The 27,682-nt window shown below is 32.2% G+C and overlaps 1 protein-coding gene across 1 annotated transcript; it reads right to left on the bottom strand.

The window, feature by feature from the left end:
* Positions 1 to 12,995: 12,995 nt before the first annotated feature.
* Positions 12,996 to 14,494, bottom strand: LOC114753784 (60S ribosomal protein L9). The gene is made up of 2 exons (XM_028942496.1): positions 14,048 to 14,494; positions 12,996 to 13,520 (listed from the first exon to the last, which is right to left on the bottom strand). The coding sequence occupies exons 1-2, from the start codon at positions 14,417 to 14,419 to the stop codon at positions 13,311 to 13,313; spliced, it is 582 nt and encodes a 193-aa protein (XP_028798329.1). The 5' UTR covers positions 14,420 to 14,494; the 3' UTR covers positions 12,996 to 13,310.
* Positions 14,495 to 27,682: the final 13,188 nt, after the last annotated feature.

Below are 27,682 nucleotides of genomic sequence, written 5' to 3'. Positions count from 1 at the left end.
TTTTGAGTTATGAGAGTTGTGAGAATTTAGAATAAAAATTAAATTAAATTAAATTAGAAATTTAGCTAATATATATAAGCTTAATTAATTAGCTTATATTAATATGTAATTATATTAATTGTGTAGATTAATTATTAGATTATTTGTTTGAGTACGGGGTTGACTTTGTGGTAATTCTTTTTGTAGCCTTGGTAAAAAGTAACCACTTTCCACTTATTATGTATACTTGTATGATGTTTGTGAGTGATTTCGAATTACATGAGATTCTTGAAATGCCATTGGGCTATAATTTGAGCAGTGAAATGTATTATTGTTGAAATTGTCTAGAGATATTTCATGTCATTAAAAATAGTTGTGAAATTATGAATTTATAAAGTTATCATGTGTGACAAGAATTTATTGAGAAATGGTTTTGAGGATTGATGTTGATTATTGAAATTTTGAAATCTCGGTTGTGGTAAATGTGAAACTTATTATGTTATTGGTAAATGATTATTTTATAAACTCATGAGTCTAAATACGAGAGGGGATGGTGAACATTGATTGATGAGAGACATATTACAGGGAGAAAAAAGGGATGAATTTTATACATAAGTAGGAGGACGCCAGATGTACACTGGTTGATCCTTTGGTCCTTTCATGTGTTGGAGGGAATATGACATCTTGCTAGTAGACTAGAAGGGAAACCCATGATCCAGTCTTGTACTATATGGATTTTGGCCTGTTCACATCACTTGATTGGTAAGCTTATTATGTTAAGCTACTAGTCACATGGATCAGTACTAGCCTATGGGTTCAGTCAGAGGATATAAAGTGTGGGGAAATAAGGTGAAATTGAGAGTGAAATGTTATATTTTGATATATATATGTATATATGTATATATTTATATATATAACTATGTGACAGTTGTGAATGTTATGATTTTTGTAGCTGTTCCACTTGATACCTTCCAAGCACTTACTTGTATGCTTGATGAGTAGGATAGTTGGTTACTAAGGCTTTTGTCTCACCCCGTGGTTTAACATTTTTAGGTAATAGCTCTAAAGCTGATCCGTCAGGGAAGGCAGTAGAAGTTTAGCTATCAAGTTTATCTTGTATAGCTTCTTTTTTGTCATGTAACGAGTATTTGTATATTTCCAGATGTAGGCCTTTTTGCATACTTTGATTTATCTAAGAATGATGGTCTTAACTACTTTGTTGATTTGGAAGAATTTTATTAAGAAAATATCATGTTAAGGGCTTAGAGTTAAATGTGATGTTCTGGACTTCGTAAAGTCCAAGACCCAGTTATTGTGAAATACTGTTAATAATTAGTTCAAGTTTTTTCTATCATGGTTAACATTTTTTACGAATCAAAATTTCTTTTTTATAATCATGGTAACCTTTTCAAAGGTTGTACTAAGATTCTTTTCTACCATGACTAGTATTACTAAATTTTGGATTGAAAAAGGGTTTGTAACAGGTTAGAAATAACTATTTTTACAATTTTGGTATCAGAGCTAAAGATTTTGTGAATTGGATTGCATTACATTGCATTTTATGGCAATATACAGTAATCTCACATAATCTTCCCTATTACTTTATGCATGTGCTTGATGTTACTTTTTGTTTCTTTTTGGTGGGTTCCATCCTTAGGTGGGAGGATGGTACAGATGCGATCCCCACAAACTAATCAAGGTGGGATGAATTCATAAACCGACCTAATTAACCACACTATCCTCTAAAGTTTAACCAAGAGATTTTACTGTAACAACTAAGGGAAGTGGTAGTTATAGTGATAGTTGAGAGGGTAAGGAAGTGGGAGGAAGACATGAGAAGCAAGAAAGTTGTGGAAGAATTCGAATAGAGTGGGCTTCCTAAGCCGTTTGTGGGTAATTTTGGAACTTGTAGGTTTTTGTTGAAGGACCTAGAGGAGAAAATAGCTCATAAGGGTGACAAGGAAAAGAGGAGACTATGAATCTTAAAAGTGTACGGAAGGACATAGAGTGCTATCACCCGAAAACTTTTGATGGGGGTATGGATCCCAATAAAGCTAAGGCATGAAGATGACTTTATTGCTAAGTATATTGACCTCTCTAAGAATGTTACCTACCTTTAGCTAAAAGGATAACTCAGAGTGGATAACCTGGCAATTGATAGAATGGGCGAGGCCAAAGTTGAAGCAACAAATGGCATTATATGAGTCCAAGAGTTTGAAGGATGCTTGCGCAAAACTCAAGATGGCAGTTAGCAGGAGCTGAGAGATAGAGGAGAGCTGGTGCTGGGATAGCCAAGGTAGGTTCTCTAGTTTTGTGAGGCAAATAGAAGGAATCAATAAGAAGAGCTATGATAGGAAAAACCAGAACCCCTATCATCATTTTTCTATGTCCCAATCTAGTATTAATGGACCCTACCAGAAATATGGAAATGAGCATTTAGGACAATGCCAGGAGTGTTATCGGTGCCACAAGCTAGGGCAAATCGTCCGCAACTACCTAGAGGCTAGGTAGATCCCTCAGAACAATCATTCCCCTATTCCAATAAATGTCCCTAAGATGACACAAGAGAAGACCGAGATATCTCCTAATCTGATTAGAGGTACAGTTTACTCCAAGGATATGATATCTTCATCCTGTTAATTTGGGTACTAGGTATTCTTTTTTATCTGTTGAGTGTACTAAAAGTTTAATTTATGTATGGTCTTTTTGTTCTCTTTGCCATTTAAGGGTATCGATGTGATTTTGGGCATGGATTAGTTGTTAGTTAGCAATATCATCCTTGATTGTAAGAGATTTGTGATTTCCTTTTATACTATGTCTATGGATGTTATTATAGGTTTCACATTATGGTTATCTACTCAAGTGAATAAGTGTAAGTATATTTAAGGAAGTTGCCAACGTGTATGACATTCTTCTCTGTCAATAGGAACAAGGAGATTATTATTGAATAGATGGAGGTGAAGGAATTTATTCAACTGAGTGTTACATCACAGGGTTCAGCAGTACTGTTAGTAAGAAAGGAAGATTGCAACCTATAATTGTCTGTTGATAGACGCAATTCGAAAAGAGATCAAATGGATATTTTGACTAGATTTATAGATGTAGTTTTAGATGAAATGCTAAGTATACTCCTAAGCCATGGGATAGAATCCTCTATTGAGTTAAAATAAGCAATAGAGCATATCTCAAAGGCTCTCTATAAAAGGTTACCATCCAAATTGAAAAAGTTAAAAAAGAAGATTGAGGTCTACTTCCAAAAAAAAAAAGTGTTTATCATACCTAGGGTTTTTCTATGCGGTTCATAGAAGTTGCTGCGAAGAAGAAAGATAATAGCTTAAGGCTGTGTACTGGTTATTGTAGTATCCTAATGTTCAATTACAATGAATATAGTGGTGTTTTAAATTTTAGATTTGTGTGAAAATTAAGGGTTATTATTCTTGATTAAGGTTAAGTGATGACTATCGATATTACGAATGATGATTTGAAGCTATATCTTTCAATATTTAGAATAGTTTTAGAATATGAAAATTTTTAATGGATTTAAAGTAGTTACCTGACTTGTATAAAATTTTTAGTTAATTTAGTTTTATTGTGATTTAAGGTTTTGGTGATTTGGAGTTAGGATTTGTTGTTAGAAGAGGGGCTTTAATGGAGATTGGTGATATGATATTTTGAAATAAGGTTTAAGGATTGGTTTATGTTTGTTTGACCAATATTTTGGGATTTGGTATGCTCGAGGTTAATAGTTCTAAATGTAAAATTGGGAGTTGTTACAAGTAGTTATTATTTGAGGTTGATTGATGGGTTTAGTGGACTATTTAAGTAGAGAAAATAATTGTCATACCTTCTAATTAAGGAATTGAAATTGGATTGAAAGTTAAATATTTGAAGCTATGTGTGGATTGTGAGATGTGAGGGCCTAAGCTTGCATAATAGTGTTTTTCTTAAAGATTTAGAGATACTAGCCTTATGGTACCCAATTTAAAATCTTTAGTGATCATAAAAGTCTAAAGTGTCAAGTAAACCAGGAAAGTTGATCATCGACAGTATAGATAGATGGAATTCTTTAAAGACTGCGACTTTAAACTTAAGTATCTCCCAGTCGCTAATGCATTAAGTAGGAAGAAAGTGCATGTGTTCCATGTGAGCTTGGAGGAGTACTACTATTTAGAGGGATTGAGAGATCTCTAGGTGGTGCCTGAGACATTACTTACTCTGCAGTCAATTTTGGGCGACTATAAATTCTTTGAGGATTTAAAGGCAGCACAAATGAAAATGACTGATTATTGAGTATTTGAGAGGCATTGGAAAATGGGGATGTGCCAAAACTATAATAGTGGAAAAGAAGGAATTTTAAATTACAAAAAGAGAATCTGCATCCCTAATGATGATGAGATTAAGAAGACCATTTTTGAACGAGACTTTATATAGGAAAAAATGTAGATCTCCATTGTACTGGACTTAATTAAGTGAAAGAATAGTTATTGACCCAGATCTAGTGGACATCACTACTAGAAAGATTGAGTTTATCAAGCAGAAGTTGTTGATGGCCCAAAATCAACAGAAGATTTATGCGGCTCGTCAGAAAAGACTTTAGAGTTTGAAGTGGGTGATCTTGTGTTTCTAAAGGCTTTCCCTATTACAGGTGTCATGGATCCATCAAATCCAAAAAGCTTATACCCCGATTCATGAACCCTTATAAGATTTTAGAGTGGATTGGACCTGTTGTGTGAAGTCCCAAATTAAATGGAGAAGGGAGGAAAGCATGCCTTAAAAGGGTATGGATATCTCTATTTCGTATATGCGTTTTTTGGGTGGCTATGGCTGTACCCAGGAAAACAAAACCATGAGGTGGCTATGACTGAACCAAAACGGATAATATCTATGAGCAACATCCTGGGATGGCTACGGCTGTACTCCGGGACTTGGGGACATTACATGTTGTATATCAGATTGCGCTGCCACCACATCTATCCAGTTTACACAACATGTTCCGCGTGTCACGGTTGAAGAAGTATCATTCGAATCCATCTCATGTTATTAAGCCCGAAGAGGTGATGTTGTGAGCAAATTTAACCTATCAAGTGAAACCACAACAGATTTTAGACGTTAACAACAAACAATTGTGGAACAAGACCATCCATCTTGTTAAGATCTTTTGGAAGGGCATGAGTCTTGGTGATGTAACTTCGGAGACTGAGGAGTGGATGCGTTACAAGTACTCATACTTGTTTTCTTAGCAAGCACCTTGAGTTGCTTCTGTTTTTAATTGTGTATGATTGTTTGAATTTTGAGAACGAAATTCCAATTAGGTGGGGAGAACTATAATATCCTAAATTTTATTTTAGGATTTATGCCAAAAAAATATATATTAGTAAAAAAAATTCAAATTTTTTTTATTATTATAATAAAATAGTACTCCTCCGGTCCTAAATAAAAGACCCTTTGTAGTGTGAATTACACTACAAAAGGAGTCTTATATTTAAGATTGAAAGAGTAATATTTTAAAAAAAAAACCCTTGCTTTTCCACTGAATTCGATGGAAAAGTAGGGTGTCATTTAAGAAGAAAAAGCACAGGGAGGATAATAAATGAAAGAAGGAAAAATTGTGGAAGACGGTTGAAATAGGAGGGAGCAGTGGTTAATAAGAAGGGAAGAGAGGGCGGAAAAGAGAATACATAAAGGGACAGCGAGGAAAAAAAAAAACAAGAGTGAGTGAGGAATTTTACAACTACATGTTATTTGAAGAGGAAGACAAGCTTTTGGAGATTATTTAGGTACATAAAAATACTTCTTTTTATCATATTTTCTTTATAAATATTTCTTATATATTTAGAGCGTTATATTATTAGTCTTATTATAGTGTTTTGAGAAGATTTTATGGTTTGGGTATGAAGTAAATATAGAGTTTTGATAATATATAATTGTAGAAATTTTAAGATACGTTATTAAGGAATTTTAATCCGTTTATATTTGTTCAATGATTGTTTTGAGAATTTTAAATTAAGATTTTAGTTGAAAAATTTGTATTCAAAGATATAGAATGTTTTTATCGATTAAATTTAAGTTAAATAATTTATTTGAGTTATTTAATATATTATTAAAATTTTAGTTAGTTTAGATTTGTCCTGTTGTTCATTTTAGTATTTAAAAATTAATTTTTAGTTAAAAAACCTATTATTTATGAGATATATCATATTTGTACTGATCAAAATTATGTTAAATAATTTATTTGGATTTTTTGACATATTATTAAAATTTTAATTGGTTTAGTTTTATTTATTAGATGACTCGATGTTTTAAAATAGTTATTTTAGCTAAAAGAGTTCATTATTTGTGAAGAAAACAAAATATGATATTTACACCATTAAAATTTTGATTAGATTATTTATTTATAAATATTTGAGGTACTATTTAATTTTGGACGATTTGGTTTTGAGGTTTAAACTTGAAATGAGATTTTTAGAATTTAAAATATAATAATTTCATATTTAAAAATTTTGGATAATTCTTTTTATTAAAATAAATAATCCAGAGAATGTAAATAAATATTTTGGCTTGTTAGAAAATTTATAACTTATTTCTAAAATACTTAATTTTGGGTTATGAGAGTTGTGGGAATTTAGAATAAAAATTAAATTAAATTAAATTAGAAATTTAGCTAATATACATAAGCTTAATTAATTAGCTTATATTAATATGTGATTATATTAATTATGTACATTAATTATTGGATTATTTGTTTGAATACGGGGTTGACTTTGTGGTAATTCTTTTTATAGTCTTGGTAAAAGGTAACTACTTTTTACTTATTATGTATACTTGTATAATGTTTGTGAGTGATTTCGAATTACATAAGATTCTTGAAATGCTATTGGGCTACAATTTGAGCAATGAAACGTATCATTGTTGAAATTGCCTAGAGATACTTCATGTTATTGAAAAATAGTTGTGAAATTATGAATTTATGAAGTTGTCATTTGGGTCAAGAGTTTATTGAGAAATAGTTTTGAGGATTGATATAGGTTATTGAAATTTCGAAATCTCGATTTTAGTAAATGTGAAACTTATTATGTTATTGGTAAATGATTATTTTATAAATCTCATGAGTATAAATACGAGAGGGGATGGTGAGCGTTGATTGGTGTGACACATATTACGGGGAGAATAAGTGGGTGAATTTTATACATAGGTAGGATGATGCTAGAATGTACACTGGTTGATCCTTCAACCCTTTCATGTGTTGGAGAGCATATGACATCTCGCTAATGGACTAGAGGGGGAACCTATGGTCCGGTCTTATACTCTATGGATTTTGGCCTGTTCACATCACTTGATCGGTGAACTTATTATGTTGAGCTACTAGTCACATGAGTTAGTACTAGCTCATGGGTTCAGTTAGAGAATATAGAATATGGGGAAATAAGGTGGAATTGAGAGTGAAATATTATATTTTGATATATATAAATATATAACCATGTGACAGTTGTGAATGTTATGATTTTTGTAGCTGTTCTACTTGACACCTCCTAAGCACTTACTTTTATGCCTGATGAGTAGGATAGTTGGTTATTGAGGCTTTTGTCTCACCTCGTGGTTTAACATTTTTAGGTAATAGCTCTAAAGCTGATCCGTCAGGGAAGGCGATAGAGGTTTAGCTATCAAGTTTATCTTGTATAGCTTCCTTTTTGTCATGTAACGAGTATTTGTATATTTTCATATATAACTCTTTTTGCATACTTTGATTTATTTAAGAATGATGGTCTTAACTACTTTTGTTGGTTTAGAAGAATTTTATTCAGAAAATATCATGTTATGGGTTTAGAGTTAAATGTGATGTTCTAGACTTTGTAAAGGCCAAGACCTAGTTATTATGAAATACTATTAGTAACTAGTTCAAGTTTTTTCTATCATGGTTAACATTTTTTACTAATCAAAATTTCTTTTTTATAGTCATTACCCCTTTCCAATTCTAGTTCTACTTTTAAACACAGGAAAACTCATTGTTTAGCATTGATAAATTGGCAATTAAAGTGAATTGTTAGGAATCTAAATTTAACCAAAGGCTCCTTAGAGAAAAATTACCTAGGTAGTGCCTCGCTCTCTGGATTTCTCCTAGTTTATTTTTTAATTGCCTAGTGACAAGGTTTATCAACCACCAAACCAATCAAGCCACATAGTCATATAATGTAAAGAAAAATATATTACCTTTAGTCCTTAATATAAGAACTAATTTGACTTTTAATTTAGTTCTCAATATAAGACTCCAATCTACTTTGTGTTTTATATTATCTATTTTTTTAAAAGCAGTCCTTGTTACGCATGTTAAATATTCTATTAAATAATAATTTTAGTTAATGCACATAATTAGCAAGGATATTCTAAGAAAAGACAAAACCTATTTTTTACAAATAACTAACTTAACTAATTTCCTTAATCTTTCCAAATTAGTCTGCTAGGTCTTATATTAAAGATTTGAGGTAGTATACAACAAAACAAATGCAAGTGTCCAAGTATAAATAAACAAGTGAAATTCAATAATTTCAAGTAAAATTCAGCAATTTACAACAAAACTTTGGCGATCTATAAGTAATATAATGGAATTCACAACTCTAACTGCAAATATTTAGATATGAATGAACAAGTAAAATTCAAAGATTTACAACAAAAATTCAGTAATTTGTAAGAAATATAAAGAAATTCACAACCCTAAATGTAAGTGTTTAGGTGTGAAAGAGCAAGTGAAATTCAAAAATTTACAACAAAAATTCAGTGACACGCAACCCAAATTCTGTGATTCTCAAAAAACATGAAGAAATTCACAACTCCAAAGTTCAGGTATAAATAAAAAAGTAAAATTTGATAATTTAGAACAAATATTCAGCAATTTATAATCAAAATTTAGTAACTTACAAGAAACATGAACACTTAAATTTGAGATTGTGAATTCTTTTATAAGTTTTGTAATGTTTATGTTTCTTGTGAATTGCCAAATTTAGGTTGTAGATTACTGAATTTCACTTGTTCATTAATATTTAAACACTTATATTTGGTATTGTGAATTCCCTTATTTTTTTGTGAATCACCAAGTTTGGGTTGTGAATCACTAAATTTTTATTATAAATCTTCGAATTTCACTTGCTCACTCACATCTAAACACTTGTATTTGGGGTTGTGAATTAAATTATGTTACTTGTAAATTACCAAATTTATGTTGTAAATTGTCAAATTTTGCTTGTTCATTTATACTTGGATAGTTGCATGTGTTTAGTGTTATGTGTGTGTGTGTGTTTTGGTGTGCCAAAAGGTCACAAGTTCAAACCCCGGACACCTTATTTAAAGAAAAAATCCTCTGGCCTCTAGAGCTCCGACCTTAGGTGCTAGCCACCTAAGCACCAATGGCTGAAGCTCCAGCAACAATTAATATTTATTTTTAAAACAATAAAAAGGAAGGGTATTATTGTATTTTTATCCTTAAATTTTAATTTCATTTTGGTCCAAGAGGGTTGGCTAAACTTTTGAAATGTTTTGAGAGTTGATTGATATTAATTAGCTACATTAGTCCTAAAATAAAATTTTCCCTATTTTTAATTCCTTAAACTTGATAGTATTTATCTTACTAAACAAAAAATGCTGACTCAATGATTTCAAAATGACAACTCATCATTTAAAATGCTAACATGTTAATTATTAATTTAAAATATGTAATTAAAAAAGTTAAAATAAAACGTCATTAAAGGTTCCATCGGACACAATTATTTCTTATGCCAAATTTTTTAATATGGTTTTATAAGATTTAAATTTTCAAAAATATAATAATTTAAAAAATATCTTAAATTATAATTTTTTATTTTTTAATTATCAACTTTTAAAATTGCTATATTGGATCTAGTATAAAATTTTATAATAATGCTAATCCTTAAAATCCTTAAAATAATTATAATTTTTGAATGTTTTAGCATAAATTTTTAGAATTGATTAGATACTTTTTTCAATGATAAAAGTGAGAAAAAATTGTTTTCCCTAATTATTTAATTAAATACAAATTGTTGATGGAAGTAAAGTTCTATTTTAAATACTGTTAGGATTAAGGTTTTGATGATAACAAAGTAAATAATTTGTGTTTCAGTATGTTGATCGATCATCTGATCGATCAAGGATTTATCGATAAGCTGATAGATAATATTTCTATACAATCAAGTAACTTAGCAGAAACTTTGATCGATAACTTGTTAGATAATGTGTTGATCAATCAATTGATCGATCATTGTTAACTTAGTTAGGTATAAGAATCTGGAGTAAATTATCGATCACTTGATCGATAATCAGGATGATCGAACATCTGTCGGATAAAGGAATACAAATCTAATAAGCATTTATCGATAACATGATCGATAAACTGATTATCGATAAGAAGACAGATAAATGGTAACGCATTCAACTCACTCTATGTTTTGCTTTAGTCACTATTTATTGATCAATCATTTATCGATAATATGATCGAACATTGCTTCATAACTCTGTGTACAGGTAATTATTTCAGTAGCTTATCGATCACCTGGTCGATCAGCAAATTATCGATCACATGATCGATAATCAGCACATCGTTTTTAAGTCATGATTCTTCGATCACGGGATCGATAATCTCATTATCGATAATATGATCGATCACCGCACTTCATGTTTACCTTGTTTTCACATAACGTGATCGATAAATCAGTTCTTTGATTTTATAAGAATAAACCTCTTTATCGATAACATGATCGATCATCCATTAATCGATCACCTATTTGATCAACCTACATAGCCTGTGTTTTCACTGAATATACTTTTGCTTATTGTTTATCGATAAGGTTATCCATCTCTATTTATCGATAATGTGTTCGAAAATTAGTGCTTCAAAATCTATTTCTATAACACTTTGTTTATCGATAACCTGATCGATCAACAAGTGTTCGATTACTTGTTCGATCATGAGGCGATTTCAGTTTAAACTTTAAATAGTCACGATGTTTCTCAAAACTTATTATCTATTTCATTCGAGCTTTTCTCAGCCTTCATGATTGTCTTAATTCTCTATTTAAGGAGTTTCAAAATCAAAAGTGACCTTGATCTTCTTCTTCTATGCATACCAGTATGATGTCACTATTTCCTTTTATTGATCACTTGATCGATAAATCATTGATCCATCATTTGATCGATAAACTTAGTTATCTGTTTCAAAAGCTCTTACTCTGAATAATCGATAACCTGATCGATCAAGCAGTAATCGATCATCACTTCGATCAAGCACGATCAGTTATTACTCAGCACATTTAACAACTGATTGATTCTAACCGTAAACTATGAATGTTCATTTTATCATTTGTTCGGTTATACTTTTGATCTTACTCTGCAAAGAAAAAACTTATTGAATCAATGTATTATTGCAGATTACGAAGAAAAACCCGACGACTCTCCAACGATTGTCCAAGTAGCCTGTAACTTACCTTGTTAGAAGCATTAATGGCGGAAACCGTTGCAACTGGAAAAACACGCAACCGGACTCTCAACGGCTAGAAGTTCTTCCGTCTAACGGTTACTAAATTACCTCAACTATAAAAGGCGCGAAGAAGCATTAAATGAACAAATTGAATACGCGAGCTACCTTCTGTTGATTATTTACTATTGCATTCAATACTTTGTTCTTCCATACACCGAGTTTCATTGATTATCATTTATTCACTCTGTAAAAGAGTTTACACTTTCATCATTAATCACGTCTTGTGTGATACTCAAGAGTGTGAACTCTTGAGTGGGTTTGTAACCTTACGGGAAGTAAAGGGAAGTGATTGAGAGTATCAATTACTGTACTGAGACACCAAGAGCTCGATCAATCTTGGAACATAGTGTAATACTTAGAGGTGTTCTAAGAACTGGACATTGGTCAAATGGTTGAAACCGAACCAGTATAAATTCTGTGTCCACTTTTCTACAGTGAAATCTCTCTAATTCACACTCTCTATTTCCATTAGAACATTGTTTTAATTTCGCAAAATTTTTACAACTCATCCAATTCACCCCCCTTTTAGGTGAGACTGCCACTAACAAATACTTTTGGCACACACATGTTTAATTAAAAATTAATATGTAACCATTTAAATGTTGAGTCATTATTTTAAAAATAAGTCAGAATTTTTTGTTAGTTTGGTTAACAGTGTTAACTCTAAGGGGCTAAAAGCACAGATGTAAATTTAAATGACCAATGTGTACTTTAGCTTTTTACAAATTGTCTCTATTTATTACATTTGTTACATATAAGCAATTTATTTTATCCTAAACACACCCAGGTGGCTTCTTCATCTGGCAACCCGTTCCATTAGACCAAAACCTCTGTTATTATCCTTCCTTTGCGCATCCTCACTCTTTTATTCGACAAAGTTTCACGTTGTCAAAGTATAGGTATCTTTACTTAATTGTAGGATCTAGACAAAGTTTAACGACACATGGAAGTCAAGGAAGCTCTAGCTTGTTTGCTATTGAACAAAGTTTCCTTGACTCTGTAAGGCCCAAAATAGCTGGGAATAAGTTTTTGTACCTATAAGACTGTAGCTTCAGGAATACCTACTGCCAAACTTCGCAATCCTTACCTGAACTCTTTGCATCAGCCCTTTGCTAAATTCTATTAGCCGCCCTACTAGGATGATGACTTAGAATAGCTCACACTTCATTTAAAAACCTCCACCCATAGCCTCAACAACTTTATAGTGTTACCAAGCAGAAGCCAACGAACCATGCACATTCACTCTTAATTCGTCTATTTTGAGACAAAATCCAGCAAACAGCTCACTTGCTGTGAGGATAAGTTTCTTCCTGTCTCACATATAAGATGCCTTGAAAATACTATCTCCAGAGATAGTATTATTATAATACTATCTCCGGAGGTAGTAACAAAATCTAACTATCCGATAATAACCCTTCACTTGTTGCACCAAGTCCTTTCACCCAAATAAATAAATTGAACAACAAAAAATAAATAAACCCATGTCAATTCACTTCTCAACCATAACTCAACAAATATGCACGCGTTAACTGAACACATTTCCTTCCCAATACAGAGCACTATCACGCGGATGTAAGAATTTTCAAAAACTAAAAAGAAACTACTCAAATTCCTCATCAAATTCAAATTAACAAGTGCAGTGAATGCTTTGTGCCTTTTTATCAAATATTAACCTAAATAGGCATGAACAAACCCCAGAAAACTAATGTTCATTCTTCATCTATCACTAACACCAAATATAGTGCGCTATACTCATAATTCATCGCAGGAAAACCATTCAAATACTCCTCTAATCTTCTTGCAGTACAGTGCCTCTCTCACTCACATAGATTCCATCAAGAAACTTGCGTATATCCTTATTCTTGACATGGCACTTTTGGTTAATCAGAGCCGCAGAGCGAGAGACCAGCTCCACATCATTTCCATCCAGTACAAGCTCGTCCTTCACCTTTTCAGATCGTACAATAGAGACTCCCTCAAGCATGTCCACTTTCCTCACCTAGCAAAAGGGAAACCCAACACTAACATCAGGTACAATCATGTAATCCCAAAGTCAAGGACAACATCACAGTCACTAGATAATATATGCACACTCGCGTCCTCAGTATACGAGACAGATAACTAATTTGGGCTTAATATCTAAACCTGCAATTTTCCTCAGGACTAGGGCCCTAAACGACAAGTTCAGACTGCAACATTACAGAGCCAGAGTCAAGAAAACTAAGGAAAAATACAACAGATGTGAAGCAGAGGAATTTTCATTTGAGAATACTTCAGAGACGGGGTGATTCATAACAATTATACAAAGTGAACAACTGGAACAATGCAAAACCAAGAATTAAATTCAAATGTACCAGAAATCAAACTAAGAATCAGACACGAAAAAGCAAATTGATCGATTACATTGATCACAACGAATCGTAGATACTAAAATCCCATTCTTTGACGGTTACCTTTTTACTCTATAACATTTAAGAGTAGATAGTTAATTCATTGTCAAATCAGAAGAGGGAAAGTGAAGAGTACCTTCTTCTCGCCAAGGAAGTTACGGATCTCAATGGACCTGTTGCTGTTAGTTATGGATGCGTTGATTGGGAAATGTGCATACACGAACCTCATCTTATAACGGTAGCCTTTCGTGACGCCGGTGATGAGATTTGCAACGTGACTGAGAGCAGTTCTGATGGCGGCCGAAGTCTTTCGAGACCCGAACCAGGCATCAACCTTCAGCTTTTTCTTGCCTTCTTCGTCGGTGATCAGCTGAAAATCCAGATTCAGGTGCTTGAAATCACGGACAAGCTTGCCGCGAGGCCCCTCTACCTCGATGACCTTGGCGTGAATCTTCACGGTCACGCCGTCAGGGATATCCATGGATTCGGATGACAAAATCGTCTTCATCTTCCGGCGGCCTCTTTCTTCCCTACTGGCTCAACAGACTGCTGCACACTGGGAGCTCGGCCAAAACCCTAGAGCTTTTGGTTATATGGATGCCTTTTCGGGCAGGTCAAGGGTGAAAAATAAAAAATAAAACATAAAATAAAAAAATAATAATAATAATCCTCTTTCTTTTCAGAATCAGGGAGTGTTTGGATAAAATCAAACCATAGTTTAGAGAATAACTTTTGAATAATAGATTTTAGGAAGAATAGATTTTGTGAAAAAGTGATTCTGAGAAGTGAGAGTGTTTGGATAGTTGTTATCAGAAACATTTTTTATATATACAAATTACTAAAAAAAAGCATAAGTTAATATGATAATTACATAAAAAATAGATTTTATGATATATTTTAATTTGAACGAATAAAATTATTAATAATATATTTTTTATCAACATAATTAATAATACGTAAGATAATATAATTAATAAATAATTAATACGTGTATATATATTTAAAAGATATAAGATTAAATATACTTATAAAAAATAATTGAGGGGTGTTAAAGTTATATTATTGTTGAGATCTACTCTCAGGCTCTCCCTTGTACTACATGTGAAACAATGAGAAAGAAATGAATAAATGGAAAGGGTATATCCGTCTAGGCAAAAAAAAAAAAAAAAAGACATATATCCCATAGGTTCTCACACTCTCCCTTTTTCCCCCAAAAGCAGAAAATTTTTGCTTCTGCCAAAACCATGGTTTTGGCTTTTTTTTATGGTGTTTGGGTGATTTTTCCCCAAACCATGGTTTGGGTCATCACCCAAACACCCCCTCAATTTAATGGACGGCCAAGATAATAATTGAGTCAACGGCGTAGATGAGACTATATATTCTAATGGATCGAGCAGTTATTATTTAAATATAATTAATACTCTTCGAGTGTTCAGCATAATTTATAGAGAAAATGACATTAAGGTCCCACAGAAGAGAAAATACTGCAAAAAGGTCTCTTCAAATTTGATAACTACGTAGGAGTCCCAAAAGGACTTGGTTGCAATAAGACAAATCATGAAAAGACTATGTTGTCCCTACTAAAATGAAATTTGATTTTGAACCCTATTCCTATTTGCACATTGCTATCTCAGTTTCATCTCAAAAACCAAAGCTATCAACCCTCATCAAAAGCAAGAAACCTCAAATTAGTTTACCTTCACTGTAATCATTAAAGATTATTCAGGTATAGGGCATCATTGAAGCTGTTTATGGTTGAAACAAAACTGTTGTTATCAGCATCTTGTGTTCATCCGTGTTCTTCATTTATGGCAATGTATTCCTTTTGTTTCTTTGCAAATTTTTTGAGTTTAAAATGTTATACTAAGACCTTTGGGCTAGTGATTTAAGTTGGGGTTTCATTATAGGTGGATAGGATGATGATGGGTGCTCTGTTTTTGGTAACATTGTGGGTGGTTTGCTCTGTTTTAGCATGGTTTAGCATGAAAAGCTGAAGAAGATGAAAGTTGATGTGGGTAGAAACCTTTTTCTGCGAAATGGGATATTGTGTTGTCAATGTAGGCTACGAAAGTTGTCAATGGATGCTGTGATAGTTGTCAGTAGGGCTGCTTCACTTGTCAATAACACTTGGACGATTGTTGATGCAGGTTTACATTACTGATAGCCAGTACGTCTGGGAAGCATTTATTTTGCTTTATTCATATAGAGGATAAGTTTATAAATGATAGAGAAAATGATATAAGATATATTGGAGGTAGTGCAAGAACAAGTATAAAAGAAGGGACAAGTTATGAAGAGTGTAATTGAAACTGGGCATACCGATTGTGCCTGTAAAATGGCATTTTATATTGAAGTCATTAAATGTTGTGATAAAAATAGTTGATGAGACTTTGTTTACAATTTACAATGCCACTGTTGACAATGTAATGTAGCTGATTGACAAGTAAATTATGAAGTTAATACCTATGGACTAGTGAACAAGTAGTATTATTGTTTTGTATTAAATTCATGGATAATCTAATTCCATGTAGCCTATCATATTATGTGAAGGTGTTATTTATTTAAAATTTTTAATTAAATTATGTTTAACAAAGTAACTCTGAAAATGACATTAAACAGTACAAAATTTAACAATTTACAATGGCCTTATTAACAAGTCAACATGTGGATATTAACAATTGATATTAAAAACTTTCAAATAGAAGGTGTCATTTATTTAAAATGTTCAATTAAGTTATCTGTAACTTAAAATGAAAATAATAACCAAAAGGTATAACCAAAATTTATGTTAATTGGATACCAATTTTTCAAAATTTGACAAGTGACAGTGTCACCATTGACAAGTCATAGTTCTACCATTGACAAGTCACAGTGTAGTTGTTGACAAGTTTCATAACTCTCAATTCGTCACAGTGCCCGGAGCAATATGCTGCAGCCTCTAAAGTAGAAAAAAGAAGAGACATTCTATAATAAGCATTGCGGCGCTTGGATGAATCCGTCACGACACCTGGATGAAATTCTATGCCCTTGATTTCATGGTTAATAAGTCACAGTGTGACCATTGACAAGTCACAGTACTATCATTGACAAGTCATATTGTTACTGTTGACAAATCAAATGGTAATTACGATTTATTGATTTTTTTTTTGTAAGTTAACAAATGTTACATTAGTCCAGAGAATATGTCAATATTAAATGACACTATATAACTTGAAATCACATTTTTTTAAAATTTATATCTGCAGTTATATTAACAAGTGATAGTGTAACAGATGACAAGTGACATTATCACTATTAACAAGTGACGGTGTAGTTATTGACAATTCATTTTGTAATTTTATATCAGTAATGATACACTTTTAATAATGATTATATACAATATTATAACCAAAATGTAATATGTCAGAGTAATTGAAAACATCTCACGATGCTAAAACCCATTATATAATTTGAATTCACGTTTTAGATAACTTACATCAGTAGATTAATTGACAAGTTATAATATAAGCAGTGACAAGTCAAAACAGGTCTATTGACAATGCAAGGTGTAATAATTACAACTCAAATAACAACAGAGTCTAACACATCAATTTATAGCTAACTTTTATTTACACCTTTGTATACATGGAACTACACCTATTTCACAACCCTTCTAAAAAAAAACCATATGGGTTGCATGTAATTACTAAACGAACTGTTGGTGTGTATCCATTTACAAAAAAATATCCATTCACACCCATTTACAAAATATTCCTTTCACATCCATATATAAAAAATAGCTTATTTCAATATGTTCTCTGCTGAGATTTGGACTCTTGTTAATATTGCACTTCAACTTATCAATCACAATTGAAGAAGCTAAATTTGACCTTCCTGAGTAAGAAATAAGCAAGTTGTCATGTGCATGATGAATGTGTTCACTTCTATGTACTCTGATGGTTAAAAACACAATATCTTGATGTGCTCCCATCCAGTATGTATCCATATACCATGGACAACTATCAACCTTACACTTCATAATGATCTTTTGTTGATTATTCTTGATAAATTTGTACAAAAACTTCTATGATATGTTCTACTTGTATAATTTTATTCTTGCACTACCTCCAATATATCTCATATTATCTTCTTTATCATTTATAAACTTACCCCTATATGAACAAAGCAAAATAAATGCTTCCCAAATGTATTGGCTATCATTAATGTAAACCTGCATCAATAATCATCCAGCTGTTATTGACAAGTGAAGCAGCACTACTGACAACTATCGCGGTATCCATTGACAACTTTCATAGCCTACGTTGACAACACAATATCCTATTTCACAGAAAAGGTTTCTACCCACACCCAACTTTCATCTTCTTCAGCTTTTCACACTAAACCATGCTAAAGCATATCAAAGCCACCTACAATGTAACAAAAAACAGAGCACCTCTCATCATCCTACCGATCCACAATGAAACCCTAATTTAAATAACAAACTCAAAGGTCTTAATGTAGCATTTTAAACTCAAAAAATTTGCAGAGAAACAACAAGAATACATTGCCATAAATGAAGAACATGGATGAATGTCACACCTTACTTATATAATATCTTAGAATCCATTTAGAATCCTTTTTGACCACATTGGATGGTCTTGAGCTCAAAATCTCCTTTAGGACGTTACTTTTCCGAAATTACTGTTCACTGTGTAAATTTCAGATTACAGGTCTAACTTTGAAAAATCATAACTAATTCTATAAAAATCATGTGGAGGTGTTCTAAAATTCTACGAAAAGACCTTTCAATGCCATTTAAGGAAAAAATATCCAATTGGACTTATTTTTGCCCAATTAGTACATTTAATCAATCAATATTACTGTTTATTTCGTAAAATCTGAAACTTCTAGATTCTGTGACTAAATTTTGGAAATTCATATCTCCTTGTGTACACATCCAAAAGAGGTGATTTATCTCTCATTTTAAAGCTTGGAATATGTACTATGAGTCTTCCAAAACTCGTGACTTAACTCATTCGTTTGATAGATCAAACTGAAGCCCAAAACTAACTGCTGTAGGACCTACGTTTTATCCCTTAACTAACTTTTGCATTAATTCTTTTAATTTCTTTGACATGCACAACATGGGCTTACTCTTTTCCATTCATACTCATGCACTTTTATTCATGCCATAAACATTATAAACACACACAGTGAATTGATGGCACTCATAACATAAATTTACAACATAGGAGAATTATACATTGAACATAATCTTAATCATTAACGTCAATACTTATCCGCTTTCTTCTCCTTGCTTCTCATGCCAATAATGCCCATTGATGATTGACCTAAATGGTTGGTTAGGGAGGGGTGAGATTTAGGAGAATCTCAGTAGCAAGCAATATCATATTAATCATGCTAGATGGATGCTAATGCACTACACGTAACTTGTTTATTCTCTTGTTAATTAGTGACATATTAGCATGCTCAAAGCTAACTTCTTGATGCATGGCCATGGAGACATAATCTACTCATCATAAATAGCAATTACAGTAGCTAAAACATGTCTCAATAACATTCAATAACATGTACACGGCAATACACAAGCATACAACATCAAGCAATGACAATAGGTAAGTTCACTACCTTGCACCTCAAGCTTTCCTCTTACTTTTCCTTTGACTCCTTTGACTTTCCAACCATATGGGTATTCAATATCACCAAACATCCTCTTGGATGTTCCAAAGGTCCTAAACATAGTCACATTGATCATACAATCCATTAGGACCTCTAGATTACATAAAGTTCAAGACTAGCTCTCTTGAATCTCAATCCCTTTCTCTTGCTTTTAGAGTTTCCTTTCTAGCTTTTCTAACATAAATCTTATCATTTCCTATCCTTAAGATCTATTTATTGTCAATTAGGACCACTTTAGATGGCCTTAGATTCAAGAAGATCAAGTCTGGAAATTTTGGTTAGCGGGTACTATTCACACAGAAACTCCAGAATTTTTTCTCAACTTTGAAAATTCATAATTAATTCTATAAAAATCAAAATTGAGTGATTCCAAGTCCCACTGAAAGATCATTAAGTTAAATTTAAAGGAAAAATAGTTTCAGAAACCAATTCTACGCTGAACAGCACCGGAATTGTACGGAACTCGACACTCTTCTAAAAGTTCAACACTGTTTCCAGATTTCAAACTCTAACTTTGAAAAATCACCATAAATCGTACATATATCCAAATGAAGTGTTCTACCCATGGATTTAAAGCTTACAGAGTGTAATTTAAGCATGCCAAATTTCAGAATCAGATACAAAGAGTAACTTATTCGAAATAGGCATCAAATCATCACATAATTCTTCTAATTTCCGCATAGATCCACTTGAAACAACCTTTAAGCAATGTGTTCTAACCAAGTTTAACATCAAAATCATTCTCCCTTAGCTCTTATTAATTTCGGCCAGCACCTTGCCCTAAGGGAAACCAAACTTTTCAACCATAAAAACCAAAGAAAGAGTTCTTACTTTTGCTCTTGAGAATTCATATTGGTTCTATTTTTAATATGTACAACATTTGATTAGAGTAAAAATTAGAAGGCAATTTCTTATCAGATCTACCTGAATTTTTTTATGGAGGTTCCCAACATATTGATCTTTGCTTGGGATAGTCAGATTTGCGGTTAGAGTTCCTAAGTTTGCCCAAAATTTTTGTGAATGGAGGTTCACGTTTGCAGCATTCTAATCTAAGCAATTTGAGCATGTTAATGATCAAAAGGTGAATCGTGCTCTGATCGAGATGAGATTTTATGGGTTGTTTTGGAACATCCCAATCTTGAATCTAAATGATTGGTTTTTCAATTGAAGCTTTCTATCTTGCTCAAACCTGACATGAATTTTGGAAGGCGTTATGTGCACTACAACTTATGTATTTTGTGATCTAGTTGAAATTTGAGTGGTGATTTGATCATCGTTTTGGTTGCAATTTTGAGTGGGAGATCTATAGCATCCAACATTTATCATCTACAGTGGGATTAAAATTAGGTAATCTCTAAAAGTACATATTGTATCTTTGCCCAAGAGATACGTATTTTTATAGCTTCATTTACTTTTCTATTATTATATAATCTATTAGTGATTTTTGTGAATAAGGTGATTTGTTGTCAGCCTATAATTGAGCTTGTCATTAGAACACTCGAACATTATATTCATTTTCGTGAAAATGGAATTTTTCACTTTGGGCTGTGGATTTTTGCTCTCACTCACATTGAGGGAGGGATTTTTCTACGTTAAATTATTGTGTCCATGTTTATTATTTTGTTTGCTAATTTATACTCTACTTATATTGACTCCATATGATCTTTTTATTAAGAAGTTTTAATTTTTGTTGTGCTCTTCCTATTAAAGTGGTATTAGAACTTGGTTCAATGGAAGTCAGTGTCACATCCTGCCAAATTTAGCATTGATAGAAGGGATGAAAATTTTGGTTGAGGGCCATTACGGAAAGAAGATTGGCTAAGAAAACTAAGTATAGTGTGAAACCCAAAAAAGGTTTGCACCGGCATTTTCAAATTTATCAGTCCAAGAAGGGCAAAACAGAAAATTTTGAGAAAAATTTTAGAAAATTTCCTAAAAATAGAAAATTAGTGAATTAGAAGTTTTGGAAACTTGGTTGAAGCTCAAAAGGTGGAATTACGGTGAAAATAAATTATTACGGAATTTCCCGTAAACAGGGGTTTTTCAGGAAAATATTGAAAAATCATAGGAGAATAATTATTTTAATTAGTTAGAGGCCTCAATAAATTTGGAAAAATGATGGATAAATCATATAAAAATTTATTTAAATTTATAAAATTGGTTTTAGGCCTTGAAAGTTCAGAAATTAATTTTAGGAGATTTATTTTCCCTCAAAATTACTGATAAAGGTTTAATCAGAGAAAATTCAAAATAAATACTTAGAGGTGACAAAAAATTCTGAAAATTTTCAGATCATGTTCTCATATTAAAAGGTGAATTATCATGAAAAGAAATAAATTTTTGGAGGTCTGGAAAAATTATAGAATGTTACTAATAAATAGTAACTGATAAAGTTTCAAATTGGTCTGGGATTTTGATTTGGATTGTGGCCTATCTTTTTGGGTTAGCCTAGACCATTTGTGAGGCCCACATTGAGCCAAATAAGGGTCCAAATTCGTGCAGCTTCCAGATCCCACTAAAATTAATTAAATAAAATGCATAATTAAAAGATAAATTGTTGGAAAATTCTAGAGTTGGGACACATGGGTTAATCTAAAGGTACGTGGCATTTGATGGTTGCCAACTGACCCTCTTTTTTGCTATTTTGGATGTCCAACTAAGGGGACGAAGAGCAGATTAAATTTTCTATAAATACCCCCTCCTAAAATACAAAAAAATGTTGGAAAAATTGGAAAAAGGAGGGGAGGTGCTGCCACTTTCATTCCAGACCTAGGGAGACCGAAATTTAGAGGACTTTGAGTAAGGAATCATCCAAATTTTACTAGGAAAACATTAAGATATGCTTAAGCCTCCTTATCTCTAAGTTTCAAGCTTGTTTAGTAAGGGTTTTGGCTTGAATATTTCAAGTGTTGATGCTGCCTCTTTTCGGTTTAAGTATGTAATGGTTAGAAAAGGATAGAAACCTTAAATATCAAATGGAATAAGCATGTATAAGTGGTGTATGGATTGATTTTTTGGAAGAAAATACACCTAGGGTTCTATATGTTTATTTCGGCCAAGGGGTGTCTTCGCTGGAGGAATTTATTTTTCATTGATTTGATGATTCAAATGGGTTTAAAACATGTTTTTGTGTAGGGATATGTTGTTAGAAAGTGTTTGAAATCATTGGAACTAAAAATGAAATTTTTGGAGGTTTATATACCCTATTCGGCCAAGGTGAATTCATAGGGAAGAAGTTTGATTTTCAAAAATATGATTCCATATTTGAATTCCTCATGAAAAATTGTATAGGAATGAGTCATGAGGTTATTAATTCTAATGGAGGAATCATTTTGTTAAAAATCAAAGAAAAAGGGGGAAATTGTCAAGTTAAAATTTAAGAATTGTATATAAGTTGTTTGGTTATTGATGTGGCCTATGTTTATGCTTGATTTAATAGGCTTGGTGAGGAGGAGCTAAGGAGGCTCATTATCCCTTAATGAGACCAAATTAATCAAGTGATAAAAGGTAGCTTTGAATTATAATTTGATTGTTTATCTTGCTTGTTTAATGTGATTATGTTGATTGCTTGAATTAAAGAATTTATGTGGTGATAATGGTTGACTTTATAATATTTGTTTGTGCTTTGGCCAAATGCATAGAAATATGCCAATGTGAAATTATTGATGTTTCTCTTTTGGTATGATGCAAAATATGATTTTATGTGACTTGAGGATGTTTGGAGTTTTATAACATGTCATATTATATTTGCTTGATTTACATGACGATTGTAATTCATTGCTACTGAGATTTCTATGAAATTTGACCCCCCTCAATGTATAAACAATAATAGAAACCTCAAGTAGTGTTGCCAAGGGCAAGGAGAAAAGGGTTGGAAGTCATATTGAAAGAAATTTAAGCTGAATGTCATTGAAGTTATGATTTGTAAATTATTATGATTTGTGATGTATCCTTGTAAACAATGTTGAAATATTGTATCAACGATTAAGGATACTCTATTTATGGACAATTGACTAAGGAATTATGTTTATGCATGTGTTGCATGATTGAAAAAGCTAGATGAAAGGAAAAGAAAAAGAAAAGGAAAGAATGGTATGAAAAGGAGATAAAAGTTGATTTTTTGGGAGCAAAGTTTGACCAACATGATTTTAGGCAATTAGATGAATTTGAATCTAAAACTTGGCATGCTTATAGATCTCATTTTTAACTTTAAAAAAAGTGGTAATTTATTAAATTCGGAGTTTTGTACAGAAAGTTATGCCCTCCCAAAGTTGGGCATAAATCCTGAAAAATTGAAAAATGACCAAATGAACAGTGCCACTTTGAACGAAATTTGGGAATGATGTATGAGATCTGGATATTAATGAGTATTTTTCCTCTATAAGAGCATGTCAGGAGCTTTTTATAGAACTTGGAATCATCCCATTTCAATTTTTCTGCAATTAGTTATGAATTTTCAAAATTGGCCTAAATCTGAAAATGGGAATTGTGAAATTGAAATTTTCTCATACTTAAGACTTGAATAATGGTTCCTAATGGTTCCAATTGATGTATAATATGATAATAAAGGAGGTGTGACAGTCAGCACAAGTAGAATGGTTAATTTGAATAGAGCTAATTATGCTAGGTGGAAGAGTAGGATAGAGGATTTGCCCTATGTGAAGGATTATTATTTTTCTATCTTTGCAATGGAGAAGCTTGGAAATAAATTTGATGACGAAAGGGCTTTATTATGTTGATAAGTTTGTGGCTACATTAGACAATAGGTAGATGCTAGAGTAATTAGCTAGAAAGACAGGAAATAATAAATTATTTCTAATTAAGCAGATGATGTCAAGACTCAATGAGAAATCACTTAAACGTATAACATATTTTAGGGAATTCTTAATCAACTTTTTTTCATGGGAATTAAGTTTGATGAAGAAATTTAAGGTTCATGTTTTCTTGGCACCTTACTTGACTCTTAGGAGACTTTCAAAATGTTTTTCATTAATACTGGACCTAATGGATGTATAACTATGGATATTACTAAGAGTGGTATCTTAAATGAGAAAATGAGAAGAAAATCTCAAGGCTCTTCTTTACAATCAGAAGCTCTAATTATTGAATCTAGGGGGAGAAGTAAAAGTCAGGACCCTAGAAATAGAGGTAAAAACGGGAGCAAATCAAGGAAAAATTATAAAAATTGAGTGTCATTATTGTGCAAAGAAAGGACATATCAAGAAATTTTGTTATAAATGGAAGGAAGAGAATAAGAAAAAGCATACAAAAAAAATCCAGGTATCAATGAGGAAAGGATAAATGTAACTTCAATAGATATCCTGATAGGTCAAAAATATTATTCTAAAAGTTCTACACAAGATGACTACTTGGGTGGTTGACAGGGGTGCTTTAAATCATATTACATCTAGAAGAGATGCCTTTTCTACTTATACACAAGGTGACTTTAGTGACATCATAACAATAGATGGAGGTAGGACTAGATGTGCAAGTATTGGAGAAGTATGCTTGGAGACTTCCAATGGTTAATTCTTAAGCGTGTTAAGCATGTCCCAAATATTCAACTCAACCTTCTTTCTATTGGCAAGCTCTGTGATGATAATTTAGATAGTCTTTTATCACGTGATAATTGGAATCTCTCTAAAGGTTCCATGGTTAAGGCTAGAGGCAAGAAGTATTCTACTTTACATCTGACTCAAGCTAAGATATGTACAGAGCCTGTTAATACAATTGAATTAGATAATAACGTTGAGCTTTGGCATAACCGGTTATGTCATATGAGTGAGAAGGGAGTTGTAGTGTTAGCTAAGAGGAATTTGTTGTTTGGTTTGAAATAAGTAAATTTGAAGAAGCATGATCACTGTTTAGCAGGGAAGTAGAAAATAATGTCTTTTGAGAGTCACTCCCCAAAAAGAAACTACGAAGTAGTAGATTTAGTTCACTCTGACATTTTACGGTCATATGAAAACTATGTCTCCTATTGGTGATTATTTAAAAAAGGCATAGGTCTATACCTTGAAATTAAAAGATTAGGTATTATATGTTTTAAAGCAATTTCAAGCCTCAGTTGAGAGAAACTAGAAAGAAATTGAAATGTATACAGATTGAAAATGGTGGAGAATACCTAGGTATATTTAATGGCCATTATAAAGAATATGGAATTAGACATAAAAAGAGTCCCACAAAAATACCATAATTGAATGGTTTAGCTAAGAGGATGAAGAGAAGAGTGGTTGAAAGAGTAACATGTATACTTTCATATGCCAGATTGTCTAAATCTTTCTAAGCAAAAATTTTGAATACTATAGCTCATATTGTTAATCTTTGGCCAAGTGTTCCTTTGCAACTTAAGATACTGAATAAGATTTGCTATGATAACGATGTTACATATAATCACTTGTGTATGTTTGGTTGTAAAGCTTTTGTTCATGTTCTTAAAGATAAGAGAACAAAACTTGACATGAAGATTGAAAAATGCATCTTCCTTAGTTATTGCGTGGATGAGTTTGGTTATAAATTGTATCATCCAGCTAATAAAAAGATTGTTAGAAGCAAAGATGTTGTCTTCCTGGAAGATTAATTCATACAAGACCTTAATAAAGAAAAAATATCATCACTCATAGAAATAGAGGAGCAACATGCAGATGGTGGCCAAAACAATCAACAAGGTGATATTAGTGTTGATATTCCTACTAAGCAAATAGAACCTAAGAATGCTCAAGTAATGGCTCCTAAAGGTAAATCAAGAAGATCTGGTATGACTCGTTTACACTCTGCTAAGCACTTTTTACATGAGTATGTTTTACTTACTAGTGCGAGGGAACTAGAATATTATGAGAAAGCTATTGAAGGTGAGCACAAGGATAAGTGGATTGAGGTGATGCGAGATGAAATGCAATCCCTCTATGATAACCACACGTTTGAGTTGGTTCAATTGCCCAAAGGTAGAAAAGCAAGAGACTTATACTTGTTATAGGAAAAGTGCATCTAAAATGTACTTCAAAGATTTCACAAGGATAAAGCCAAGAAAGTAAGTAGCCCTCTTGCTCCTCACTTTAATTTAAGTAACAATAAATGTTCTACTATTAATGAAGAGGATGAAATGAGGAGAGTCTCTTATGCTTCAATTATAGGGAATTTGATGTGTGCTATGGTATGTATTAGACCTGATATTTCTCATGCAGTTAGTATAGTAATTGACTATCTCTCTAATCTTGGTAAAGAGAATTAGAAAGTTGTGAAATGAATTATGGGATATTTGTGTGGTACATATGACTTGAGATTATCTTTTACTAATCATAAACCTTCTTTAGAAGGCTATACAGATATTGACGTAGCTGGAGATGTTGATTTGTTTTTTAAAGTTTACATATGGATATTTGATTGACTTTATAGGAGGAGTTGTGTCTTGGCACTCTAGATTACAAAAGTGTATTGCTCTCTCAGCAATTGAGACAAAATTTATTGCATCTACTAAAGCTTGTAAGGAATTATTGTGGATTAAAATTGTCTGATAACCAAGGTGCAATTCACCTTACTAAAAATTCTTCTTTTCATTTAAGGTTTAAGCAGATTAATACATGTTACTACTAGGTATATGATGTGTTGGAAGATAAGCTATTATGCCTTGGAAAAGTTCATGTTGATGAGGTGATTTGGTGCCATCCTATAGTTGTTCTTGATATTAGAGCACATGAATGTTGTATTCATTTTGATAGTAGTGGAATTTTTTTGTTTTAGGCCAAAGCTGTTTGCTATCACTCACATTGAGGGGAAGATTTTTATTTTAAATTGTTATGTCTATATTTATTATTTTTATTGCTTATTTATATTCTACTTATATTGACTTTATATGATCTCATTATTAGGAAGTTTTAATTTGCTACGCTCTTCCTATCAAATGAATGGAACACCCTTTGTTGGTTTAAAACCAAGTTATGGCATCAGACAAGGTGGCCCTATTATTTCTTATCTATATATTTTATGTGCTAATGTCCTATCTGCTTGGATTTTATAGACGCTAGATGTGGGAATTTGGAAGGGGTTAAAGTCTCAATAGAAGCTTTACTTTTGATACATATATTTTTGGATG

The sequence above is a fragment of the Neltuma alba genome, unplaced genomic scaffold (assembly GCF_004799145.2).
Source record: "Neltuma alba isolate B1F8T4 unplaced genomic scaffold, ASM479914v2 tig00008143_pilon, whole genome shotgun sequence".
Classification (NCBI taxonomy): domain Eukaryota; kingdom Viridiplantae; phylum Streptophyta; class Magnoliopsida; order Fabales; family Fabaceae; genus Neltuma; species Neltuma alba.
Note: the sequence above shows the minus strand (reverse complement) of the source record. Positions and strands in the feature narration are given on the sequence as shown.

Coding starts and splice junctions, on each gene's coding strand:
- LOC114753784 (XM_028942496.1), bottom strand. CDS start 14,419: ATGAAGACGATTTTGTCATCCGAATCCATGGATATCCCTGACGGCGTG. Junction 13,521..14,047: donor ACTTCCTTGGCGAGAAGAAG/GTACTCTTCACT, acceptor CCCTTTTGCTAG/GTGAGGAAAGTGGACATGCT.